This window comes from Megascapheus bottae, chromosome 1 (genome assembly GCF_031878675.1).
Source record: "Megascapheus bottae isolate mThoBot1 chromosome 1, mThoBot2.hap1, whole genome shotgun sequence".
Lineage (NCBI taxonomy): Eukaryota > Metazoa > Chordata > Mammalia > Rodentia > Geomyidae > Megascapheus > Megascapheus bottae.
The window spans coordinates 64873198-64886335 of NC_143509.1; the positions used below are offsets into that span (position 1 = coordinate 64873198).

Here is a 13138-nt window from a genome sequence, read left to right on the forward strand (position 1 = left end):
TTCCTCAGTAGTGGGACAATGTCTTGCTTTGCTTTATTGGAAGTTCTCAACACTTTGAAATTCTTAACTATTCAATTAAATAGTTGAACATACAACCAAATATTACATCAAATAGAAAAGTCAGAACAGGAAGTAAAAGGTTTGCCATTTTTCAAGTGGGGCTCATGACGCTTGACTTCATATTATTCAACAGATGTCTCTAGTGACAGAATGCTCTGAAGAATGGTAACATGTTGAGGAAGAAACTGAATTATGGAGCTAACATGGGTGAGAGAATACGTTCTGAGAATACTCAGGGGTTTGTTGGAAATGATAGACAGTTCTTTGTATTGACTCTCTGGCTTGCTAGTTTCCTTGACATCTGGCTACCTTTCTGTCCCACCAAGGATCTTAAGTGACTTATAGGAACATGTACTATAAATAGAAGTCAAATACTAAAGTAACAATCCTGAAAATGAAGATTAAGGGGAATAAAAATTCAAATACGAAGGCCTTAATAAAATGGTCGGCATCCAAAGCAATGCTTGACACTATACAGAAAAATGGAACTACATGAAGCTGTGTCTGTGGCCTTGGGGAGGGACTAGAATTATTAAGGTCTCTGAATTTTTCTTTTTCTGGTGCTCATTCTTGGGGCTTTTGTGGCAGGGGGGGGAGTCAAGGGGCTTGAACTCTGGGCCTGGGCACTATTCCTGAGCTCTTCAGCTCAAGACTACCACCCTACCCCTTGAGACACCACCCCACTTCCCATTTTCCAGAGATTAGTTGGAGATAAGAGTCTCACATTTTTTAGTACCCGGGCTGGCTTTGAACCTTGATCCTTAGATCTCAGCCTCCTGAGCAGCTAGGATTACAAGCGTGAGGCATCGTGCCCGGCTTCATTCTGGGGCTTTAGCTCAGGCCCTGGCACTGTCCCTAAGTTAGTTGGTTTTTCTTTTCTTTTTTTCACTTCTTTAAAAAAATATTTTGAAGTATTTGCACAAAGGAGTTTCCGAGAATTCACAAGAGCTGTGCGTCTTGATCACTGTCACCCCTGTCAACGTTCTCACCCACTCCTCCCAACTCACCCCTTCCCTTACTTAAGTTTAGGTTATGTATTTCATTTTCTTTTAACAAAACAGTTTGTTTATGCAGTGTATCTTGAAGGCTAGGACTCTTACCACTTAAGCCACAGTTCCATTTCCAGCTTTTTGGTGATTAATTGGAAATAAAAGTCTCACTGACTTTCCTCCCTGGGTGGGCTTTGAATTGATAGCTTCAGATACCAGTCTCCTCAGTGGTTATTATGGATCACAGACCTGAGCCACCAGCGCTGTGTGGGTCTCTGAGTCTTTCTTCCAATGGTGTAGCGCCATTTAAGTCTAATGCCTACCTCCAGAGGACCAAGTGGATGAATCAAGTTCATGATGCAGAGAAGTTGAAGAATAAGCATTGTGCTGTCAGAGTGGGAACACCTTTGTCTTAATGTGTCATTAACAAGTGTAGGAGCTGGACTTCAGGGAAATCTAATTTCTTTGAGTGGCCTCCAAAGAGACACATGCCTAAACCACTTGCTGTGCTGTGATGAGAGTCATGCAGGCACAATTGGGGTCTTCTTTTTTTGCCAGTCCTGGGCTTGAGCTCAGGGCCTGAGCACTATACTTGGACTTTCTCAAGGCTAGAGCTCTACCACTTGAGCCTCAGCACTTCTGGCTCTTTTCTATGTATGTGGTACCGAGGGATTGAACCCGGGTCTTCATGTATGCTAGGCAAGCGCTTTAACCACTAGGCAAAACTCCCGGCCACACAATCGGGGTCTTATTATGAGTCTGCTCTTCCCTGGGTGGTGTCTGCTGGATTGGGAGTGCAGTGAGAACATGTGAGCCGTACAGGATTGGCCACTCAGTATAATGCTAATAAAATAAAAAAAGAAAAGAGAGTGGAGGAAAAATGAGCAAATCCAAAGCCATCAAAAGGCAAGAATTAGTCAAGGCTAGTTGGCAAAAAGTGATTTACGCCTATAATTCTAGCTACTCAGAAGGGTGAGATCTGAAGATAACAGTTCAAAGCCAGCCTCAGCAGACAATTCTGAGTGAGACTCCTACCTTCACTTAACAATCAAAATGTCAGAAGCAGATCTATGGCTTAAGTAGCAGAGTGCTATCCTTGAGCAAAAAAGCTCAGGAACAGCACCCAGACTCTGAGTTCCAGCCGTGGTTACACGTGTGCATGTGCATGTACACACACAGACACACACACAAAGAATTAGCCAAGGTGATCTACGTAAGCATTAGCATAGCAGTGAGAAAGTTACAAAATAAAGCTTAGGTTAAATAGAAAAGAAAAAAAAAATCTCTGATGAGAACTAAAATGGCAGACGTCCACTGACAATGAAGAGTCTCCATCTGCACAGTTAAGAGCATTTAGGTAGCAGAAGGAAGAACACACAAGTGAACCCTCAGGCAGTCTCCACTTCTGTCTCCATTTTACCAAGTACCAGAAGCAAGTGTTACCAGCTGGGAGGGAAGTCTACGGAGACCTCCCAGCCTCCAATAGTAGCATAAAAGGGACATGGGCCAAGAAAGTTCTCTGAGGGTCCCCTGTCATCCTTGATCTCTCCAGCCAGGCCCCAGCCCCAGGGCCGGAAGCCTCAGTGATCTCTGAGATTCAGGCTGTGAGACATCAGGCTGCCAGGTAGACCAAACAGCCGCTCCTTTGTCTGAAGAGGAGCAAACCCAGGAAAGAGGGCGTGCGGAAGATGCCAGAGGAGAAGCAGGCCTCGAGGGCGTAGAATGAGCACCAGTGCATGCCGACAGGGCCTCCACTAATCCCATCCACCAAGCAGCCTCCTGTACTCTAGCCAACCAGCAAAACACAGCCCCCATTCTGCTCAGGAATGTGTTCGCAGAAACTTAATCTAACTGCTGAATATAGGCCAAATCCCCCAGTGGCATTAACCCAAAGACAGCACCCCTTTTCTTTCTCCCCCACCCAACTTCCCACCAACCCCAGTGCTCCCTCCATATCCAGTCCACCACCTCTCTGCTCTGCAGGACACAGGCCTTCCAAGCCTGCTCACTCCACTTCAAGTTCTCCTCCCTCCTAGTCAGGCCCAAACATTTCACTTCTAGTTCATGTCCAAACGACAAGCCAGTAAGTTCCTGGCTGTGCAACATGATTCACTCTGCTCTCGCACTTGCCCCTCTCTTGCTGTGCCTTCCTGGGCTGCAACCAAATCCTTCCTTTGTCCTCCTTGCCAACCACACATGCCTTCGAGCACCCTAGGAAGCAGCAGCCGGGATTTTTTATTTTTATTTTTTTAAATCAAGGCTATCAATTGTCTTTCCTGATCCAGATACACCTTGAAGCTTAAAGAGAGCGCCAAGATAAATCCTTGCCTCTCCAACTCTTCCCTCAACAAACAATGAAGTTTTCAGCTTGCCTCCTCATTAGACCAAATGAATAGTTTCTTGGGATTTCGCTGATACATGCTGACTATTTTCACAGATGAAATGTTCAAAGAGGCTACTCCTATACCCTCTAAAATGCACAATTGATAGGGAAAGGCACATTTTATTTGCAACAGTAAAGAACTAGAAGTGCACTAATTGGCCAGCAACAGGAAGAGCTCACTGCCCTGTGGCGGAGATACCTGCGGGGTTGAGATCAGGAGGATCACAATTCTAGGCCATCAACAATCATGTCAATGCTCAGCTGGAGCTGAAAGGGGGCCTGAGTGAGGTGAGGAAGGGAATGAGGAGGTGTGCTGGAGTGACGGTGTATACATATGAGAAAACAGACTGTTGTTTACTTAAAATTAGTATACTACTGTGTATTTTCATTAGAAAAGAGGAAGTAAACTTTCATATGGCCCTGGAAAATGATTTTCATACAATGCCAAAGGGAAGGAAACAGAGAAACAGTAGCATCATTCCAAAATCATAAAACTATGGGTAGAGATACAAACTGAAAGGGGCCAGGCACTTGTGGCTCATTCCTATAATCCAAGCTCCCTGGAGGCTGAGATCAGGAGAGTCATCACAGTTCAAGGCCAGCTCAGGCAAAAAAAAAAGTCTATAAGACTTGTATCTCAAAGAGAAGAAGCTGGGTATGATGGCATATGCCTGTCATCCTTGTTAGAGAAGGAAATATAAGCAGACTGTGGTCCAAGTAAAGGCCTGGGCAAAAAGTAAGACCTTAGCTCATAAAATACTGTTTCATACTATGATTCATGGCAAGGAGAATGAATGGTGTGGGGAAGGGGAGAGCAGGGTGCAGAAGGCAAGACCACCCCATGCAGACTCACTGGCTAGTGTCACTGTGGCTGGCACGCTGGCTACAGCCCCTGCAGGCATCCGGGCCACACACTGGTACCGTCCCACAGTGTGATTGTTGAGGGCAGTGATGACGAGGGTTCCCCGGTTGAGCAGGACACCCAGATTATCGTCTGAGCCATTTAGCTCCTTCCCATTCAAGCGCCATGTGACATTCACCCAAGCTGGTTCCACCACACAGCCCAGAATCACAGTTCCTCCTAGCTTCTGGACGGTGGATGAAGGCTGGACCGTGACCCGAGGGACCTCGTCTGGAGAGAGAACAATGCAGCAATGAACTCATGCCCCTCTCTTCCCCCAGAAACCAGTAACAGCACCATGTCAGAAGCAGCCTGCACAAACAAGCTTCTGGGGGAGGTGACCTTTCTCTGAGTAACTCAACCTCGGTCTCTTCTCCACCAACCTTTGTTCCTCCAAGTAGATTTGGAGTGGCAGTGTGTGATGATAACAAGGTCTCAGGCCCTGAGTGGGACTTGCGTGGGGCTGAGTCTCAGTGCTACTGCTTCTGAGCCATGGAACTCTAGCTTTTGAGTCTGCTTCTAATCTAGATGAAGTGAATAATGTGTGACTCACAGGGTGGGGAGGAGGCTCCCAGTCAATGTGTGCAAATGGCCTGCCATGCTCTCATAGGGTAAATGCACAGAAAAGCAGTTAGGGTTGTTACGTCTCCACAACCACTGGCTTATCCATGTACCGCTGCCCTGATCACTTCCCATCTTGCATTCCAGTGTGTTCCTGAAAGTGTTGTTCTAGGATGCTTTATTAATGGGGTCCTCCTGCAGAAAGGGGAGAGGATGCTTACCCAAATCAGCAAGGCAGCCTGCTGTGGCCAAGAGGAGCCAGGACAGTGACATTGCCGGCCTCTTTCTGCTGTGTGCTGTCATTGTCCCTCGCAGCATGTTGGTTCACAGAGGGATCCAAGCTTATGTCCCATAAGCCACCAAGGTCACTCGCAGAGATACGGCCTTATGCTGTAACACTGTCATGGGAGAGAAATTACAGAAAGTCTATGGTGAGAAAGTAGGATGTCTCCCTTGCTGTGTTTCCAATCACATGTGTTGGCATAGTCAACATAGAGACGTAGGCTTGCTGTCGGGACCCCCATGGGCTATGTCTCATGTTCAAGGAGGAGCTTCTTCTGGAGTCAGAGGTGACTTAATTATGGCAAGAAGGCTGGGGCCTTCCTTGCTCAGGGAACTAAAAGCAATTGCAACCAGAAGCTCAAGATAGGGGAGGATGAGAGCTATGGCACAGGATGGACGATGAGTGCTGGAACAGACTAGAAAATCCTCCATCAGCTTGTCAGAAGCCACATATTCACAACTACATGGCATGCATGGCACTAGAATAGTGGGACAGAACTCCTTTTGGTTAGGTGGTTGGTTAGTCGTGGGGCTTGAACTCTGGCCTGGGCCCTGTCCCTGAGCTCTTCAACTCAAGCACTCGACCGCTTTCTAATTCATCAATCCTCATGTCTCCGTGACTGGGAAAAGCTCTTCTGCTTTGATTCTCCTTGTCCCAGCTCTACACCAACATCCCTGAGAACTGTCTTTTCTCCTGGAATCAACCAGCCCCACTCTACTTATCTGTTTGTGCCTCAGGCACAAACACAGACAGAAGCCACACAGCCAAGATCCTTCCATTTCTGGGGTGTGTAAGGCTCCCTTTCAACATCACTTACTGCCTTGCATTTCTCCCTGAGCTTGGCACTGGAACCAGGGGGTTCCACCTCCACCCCGAACAATTTTTCCTTAAGAATTCAGGCTGTCCTGCTTCTGCAGCCACCAATGACCCATGTCAGCCACCACTTCACCCCTGCTTAGGAGATTCAGTTCTCAGTAAATCCTTCCACAAGATTCACTCCTTTTTAACTCTTGTAAGCTATGAGACAGAAATGACTTAACAAAAGCACACAGCCAGGTATATCCCAATACATGTGCTTGCTGCCACAAAGAAAATCAAGGCTTTGTTTCTATGCTTTTCATGGATGCATTTATATGACATCATTAAGGAGGTTGGATCTACGCTTTATCTCACAGGAGGTCATGAAGGAGTTCTTGTAATATTGAAGGCAATTTTCCAATGATCAGAAAGTAGAGGAAGCAACTTGAATCATGTGCAGGTGACAATACTAATGGCTTCTTTCCCAAAACATTCATTCTTCTAGAACAATCAACTTAACCAGAGACTCGGAGGCAAATGTACAGTCTCTACAGAAAGCTCAGGAGAAGTACTAAGCTTTCTCAGTGGACTCTGGCTGTCTGCACAGGTTGGGGTGGTGTTAGGTCCTGAGGGTCTTTCAACCCTATCACTGCTGACATAGGAGGATGCTTGAGGCTCTTGCTCTGTGCCTGGGGTACCTGGGCTTTACTGAGAACTTCCCTTTCTTTGAGGCCCATTAGCTTCTCGCTTTCAGCCCAGTCTCTAAGGGACAGACAATAACTATATCCAGTGTTCAGCCAGCACTCCCCAAACTAGATATAGGATCCTTTCCCACAATGATGTTCCCAATGTTCTTCAAGAAAAGGTTCTTTCCCTTTCCTTATTATGCCACCCTTGGTCTTGAGACTTCCACATCAGAGAACATGCAAGATGTCAAATGCTGAGAAAGGACAGGGGATGTGTTCTGAAGGGGATTTGAGCTGGGTGCTGGTGACTCATACCTATAACCTAAATATTTATGAGATGGACAGGGACCACAGTTCAAAGACAGCCTGGGCAGGAATGCCTATGAAACTCGTATCTCCAATTAACCACTAAAAAGACAGAAGGGACTCTTCTATATATTACAATAAAAAAAAAAAAGACAGACAGAAGGGAACTGTGGTTCAAGCAGTAGAGCCCCATCAGCCTTGCGACAGCACCCAGACGCTGGGTTCAAGCTCCAGTATCAGCACCAAAAAACACATTTAAGTTTTCCAAAAAAAAAAAAAAAAAAACTTTTAAAGAAGCATTTCAAAAGTTTTTTCTTAATCATTTTCTTTGAGGAAGGAGGGGCTGCTCTTGTGCAGACAACCTAGGATATGGGATCCATGGGCTGTGCTACCAGCAAAGTCAAGTTCCTAGAGCTGCAGATGCTGTGGTCAGCCTGGGGCAGGCCAGGCACGGGTGGTGGGAGAGTCATACCTCCCCCCCCCCATGCCCCCTGTGCTCCAGAGATCCAGGGAGGGCTAGGCTCTGTACCTGAGCCCTGCAACATGGGACCAGTATCCTCATTTTCCAGGGCTCAAGGCTATATAACTTTCCCAGAATCCCAGAGCTATAGGCTTGGACTGAAATCCAGTTTTGTCTGATTCCTCTCTGTACTTTTAGGCTATAATAGTAGTCTTTTACCCTTTTTCCCCCCCTACCAGCGCTCTGAACCAGGTGGGTGCTTAATTGACTTGGAATTAAGGGTGAAGAAGAATGGTTATTTCTAGAGGAAAAATCCATACCAAATGGTAAGCTATGGGAACCCTCTCAATCTTCCAGATGCTTGTTTCAATATTCTAATCTACTTTCATCCAATAAGGCAATTATTAATACAAAATGCTGCATGCTATGGGATTTAAAAGAATTAGCTTTTCATGACATGCTCTGGTTTCCCCACTTTTTTAAAAAGGGACAGAGGAAGGAAGCAGAAGGAGAGAGGAAGGCTGGAAGGAAGGTAGGACGGAAGGAAGGAAAGAAGGAGATGGAGAGAGGGAAGGAGAGGGAGAAAGGGAAGGAGGTAAAAATGATAATAAAGTCATAAAGGGCCAAACAGACAAAGAAGGCCAGAGGGCTGTTTCTTATCTGAGGGCAGAGGTGTTTGGGTTGTAAAATCAGCAAAGGTTTTACTGAGGAAATTCTGCGCAAACCCCCTCCTGTTTAACGAGGACAAGCCAAACAATTCCTGTTACTTCTGCACCCTTGGTAATTTATAAGTTTCAAAATGGAAACAGACCCTACTCTTGCTGCTGACCACCATTCTAGTTTGAGAAAAAGAACAAAAAGTAGTTAGGGAGACACCAGTAAAGGGAAACAGGTAGTCACAGCAGGAGTGAAGGGTTAATGAGTTAACCCTTCCCCCCACCAACCTCAGAATTGTAAGCAGATACCAGTTTAATGACCTAAAAGGACACATTCATATAACAGCAGAACTATAACCAAAAGGCAAAAAAAAAAGAAGAAAAAACAGTGGAGGGGCACAAGGGGTGGATGGAAGTGTGGAAGAGGAATTACTGAGGTACATAACTGTTGCAGTATTGGGGAAAATGAACTACTTTTTGGACCAAGTAGCTTTTTGGATCTAGTGAATTTGATCTGGAAATAAAACAGTTCCAAAGATTTGGGAATCTGAGGATTTTTTTAAAAAGTATTATACATATATGTACATGCACACATATATTGGGGGGGCTTTAACTCAGGGTCTCATAATCTCAGCTTTTTTGTTCACAGATGACATTCTGTCACTTGAGCCACACTTATTTCCAGCTCTGCTTTTTGCTGCTTATTGGAGATGAATCTCTTGGATTTGTTTGTCTTGGCTGGCTTCAGATCTTTTCTGAGGACTTATTGGAGATGAGAGTCTTACAAATTTTCCTGTCTGGGTTAGCTTTGAGCCATGATCCTCAGATCTCAGCTTCTTGAGTAGCTAGATTATAGGCACAAGCACAATGCCTACCAATACTTTATACACACATATGTATGCATATTATTAAGTCGCTTAAGAGACTCTATCTGCAGTGTAATGTGGTTTCATTGTGAAATGGGCAAAGACAACAGTAAGGTCTGATTTTTTTCATATATTTTTATTGTAATTAATAGAAGGGTTACATTATATTCACCAGATAGAAGGTGCATTACTTCACATACATTGATACCCTTTCTCATGTCTTGGTCCCCATTTCCCTCCCCCCACCCCAAGGTCTGATATTTTTCTTGGCACTGTACAATATGTCCGGATCCTTCTTACTTTCTTACACACTTTCTCAGGAAAAGAGAGAAAGAAGGGGGGGGGAATTTAGAGAAAAAAACAGAAAGAATGAAAAAGGAAGTTTGTCATGAATTCCTCTAGGCATTTGGGCATAATTTAAAGGGTAATTTGGACATGAAAATAAAAAGGAAATATGTTTGAGAGGTTTCACCGCTGAACTAACTGTCTCCAAGCAGACATTTCCAAAACTTTCCAAAAACAACAACAGCAAAATACACTTTGGGGGTTGAGATCAAGCTGGAGAAATTGTAGCCTTGGAATATTTGAATTTTTTTTTTGAGAAAATTACAAACAACTGAAAGTTGATCATCAGGTGGGAGCCAGCTTCACCATCTCCCCAGAGAGCTGGCTGACTACAAGAATGAGAGAAAAAGAACACTTCACAAGAACTCCCTCCATCCTGTCCCCTGCACATCCCACACTGCAGCTGGAAGCCTGTGGGATCTAAACCACAAGCCTGCCCTTTCAATGTCCTTAGACCAACAACAAAGCTGAGCAGGAAGGAGTGTGACCCAGCAGACAGCACAGTGATTTTCTTTAAAATAGTGTGAGTGTGTGTGTGTGTGTGTGTGTGTGTGTGTGTGTGAAGAATGAGATCTGACAAAACCTTCCTTCCCTTCCATTAGTTAAGAGAGGCTAGTTACAAGAAAAATTAACTATTTCTGCCCCAAGGCACACATTTTCTAATTTTAGAGAGTCAGATTCCTCTTCCTGTAAAGGTTCTGGAGAGGCTGCCAAGTGATGGGGTGCAAGTGTTGGCAGGCCACATTTCAAGAGGCTGGAACTCTTGCATAAAAGAATGGCTTTGGCCAGGTGCCAGTGGCTCACACCTACAATCCTAGCTACTCAGGAGGCTGAGAGCTGAGGATCATGGCTTGAAGCTAGCCCAGGCAGGAAAATCTGCAAGACTCCCATCTCCAATAAGCTACTCAGAAAAGGAAGTGGCGCTGTGGTTCAAGTGGCAGTAGAGTGATAGCCTCAAGCACAAGTAGCTCAGGGATAGCATTCAGGCAAGAAGAAGAAGAAGGAGGAGAAAGAGGAAGAAGAGGAGGAGGAGAAGGAGGAGGAGGAGGAGGAGGAAGGGAGAGAGGGAAGGGGAGAGGGAGGGAGAGAACAAGGGAGGGAGGGAGCAAGGAAGGAAGGAAGAAGAAAGGAAAAGAAAGAAAAAGAAAGAGGGCCATGAGCGTGGCTTAGTGGTAGAGTGCTTACCTAGCTTGCATGCACAAAGCCCTGGGTTCAATTCCTTGGTACCACATACATAGAAAAAGCCAGAAGTGGTGCTGTGGCTCAAGTGGTAGAGCTGTAGCCTTGAGAAAGATCAAGGAAGTGCCCAGGCTCTGAATTCAAGCCCCAGGACTGGCAAGAAAAACAAAAGGAAGGAAGGAAGGAAGGAAGGAAGGAAGGAAGGAAGGAAGGAAGGAAGGAAGGAAGGAAGGAAGGAAGGATGGATGGATAATGGCTTTAACTAGATACTCAAGCCTGTAATCCTAACTATTCAGGAGGCTGTGATCTGAGAATTCTACTTCAAAATTAGCCTGGGAAGGAAAGTCCATGACATTATTTCCCACTAACGAGCAAAATGCAGGAAGCAGAGTTATGTCTTGAATGGTAGAGTGCCAGCCTTGAGTGAAAAAGCTAAGGGACAGCTCCCTGGCCCTGAGTTCAAATCCTAGTATACACACATACACACACACACACACACACACACACACACACACACACACACACACACACACACAGTGGCCTTAAGGAGGTATTGAGGACATATATGAATTTAATTCTCTAAGGACTATATATATATATATGTTTAGACTGAGGAGAGGAATTAAGAAAGAAAGGTCAAAACATCACATTGTACACCTTTCAAAATATACAGTGAAAGAGTTTGTTTTGCACTTAAAAAATAGTACTTTCCCCACAGACCTAATTAAAGGGAAACATTGTAACATTGGAGAGGCCTCAAGAAAACACAATAACATCTTATCATAACTCCCAAAGTGTTTGCAGGCTAACTGAGCCTGAGGAATTGACAGAAGGTATTCCAGCTGAGGAATCATACTGCATAGGCCTCAGGACTTCTAACTAGCGTGGCTCCCTTCTCTGTGGCTCCCTTCTGTCGCGTCATATTACCTCCCAGCAAACATCAAAAGAGTATTTATCTTGACCAGTGCTTAGCACTGGTTCTAGAACTAACTTGAGAATATTTCTGAGTTTCCGTTTGTACTTTTGAAAGCACTACATGATCAAGACTTGCAATGTGCTTAATGTGACAGGGAAACTAAATTTTCCGTTTTCTTTCATTTTAAGTGACTATGTAGCGTGAGAACTTCCACATTAGACAGGATAGTTCTAGATAATATTTGAAACACCTACCCAGATCACTCTGATACCTTTATTTTCCCCCTTTTTTTTCCTCCTCTGTCTTTTCCTTTCCCTTGACCTTTCCTTTTCCTTCTCTCTTTCCTTTCCTCTCCTTTTCTAGATAGGGTCTCTCACCATGTAACCCAGACTGGTCTTAAAGTCCTAACCTTCCTGCTTCAGCCTCCCAAATACTGGGATTGTGGATGAGAATCACCATGTGTCTACTCTGGTATTAAATAGGGAACGATAATAATGGCTGGATATTCCTTAATATGATGTACTCTAGTCAAATACACACACACACACACACACACACACACACACACACACACACATCTCCTTCAATCCAAACTTTATATATGAGTCTTCTAGTAAAAACCTACATGTACTTTGATTTTTTTTTAAGTTATTACTGCTACTGGGAAGAAAAAAAATCTTACTGTGTGATCTACCACATATAAGAGTATACAAGGTACTGTTCGTAATAGAAGATGGCTTTCAGCTTTAAGACCTTAAAGCCAAATTTGAGACATAAATTCATCAGTATCCAGCAATTATCATCAGCTCCTCTTTATTACTTGGCCTCCATTACAGTTCACGTAGGGCCATGTGACTACTGTTGTCCAATGAAACATGAGTATTTCATGTGTCACTTCTGGGCCAGGGCAGTTAGGAACTGGAGAGTCACTCTCACCTCTCCTTCTCCCAGTCTGGTGATCCACACACCACATTTCAGAATATAGTATACTTATTCAAATAGATTAACTGACCACCAATGCAGTGACCAACATGATAGGGCAATGAATGCATTTTCAGGAAAAGTTTTCTGGGTGTTATGTTTGGGGTGACACAGAGCAAGGGGAGAGCAGGTCTTCTGCAGGGCACTTGCTTAACAGCACTCAGGATATTGAAGAAGCTAGTCTGGAACAGTGGTCTCTAACTATTGCTAATCTTATTCCCTTAAGTGCAAAACATTCCAAGCAGCAATTCCCAAATCATTACTATGTATTCATTCACAAACTAAATGCACCTACTATAGAACTAAAATTTTAAAAGGAGTAGGTAAAGCAAGGTGCAAGGGCTCAAGTCTGTCATCCTAGCTACCTGGAAGGCAGAGAGGAGGGATCACAGTTCAAAGACAGATGAAGCACTAAAAACAATTCTTGAGATGCCATCAACCACTGGCCTGGTGATGAACGCTGGGCACCCCTAGACAGCATGGAAAAGTTCAAGCAGGAAAACTATATAGCTCACATTAAAGGATACTCACCCTCAAAACAACAACAACAACAACAACAACAACAACAACAACCCTCTGGGAACTGTAATCCTAGCATCCTAGCTACTCTCCTTGAAATCTGAGGATCAAAGTTTGAAGCTAGCCCAGGCAGTAAAATCCAGGAGACTCTTATCTCCAATTAATCACCAGAAAACTGGAAGTGGTACTGTGGCTCAGTGTTGTAGAATGCTAGTTTTGAGCAGAAAAGGTTCAGGGACAGTGCCCAGG

General features: G+C 44.5%; 1 protein-coding gene across 1 annotated transcript in view; it reads right to left on the reverse strand.

The window, feature by feature from the left end:
- Boc (BOC cell adhesion associated, oncogene regulated) overlaps positions 1–13138 on the reverse strand; it is a 76653-nt gene that overhangs the window by 31552 nt on the left and 31963 nt on the right. The window contains 2 exon segments of the mRNA XM_090346462.1: positions 4286–4564; positions 5116–5292. Of these exon segments, the coding sequence (XP_090202588.1) occupies positions 4286–4564; positions 5116–5212 (376 nt within the window). The 5' untranslated portion in view covers positions 5213–5292.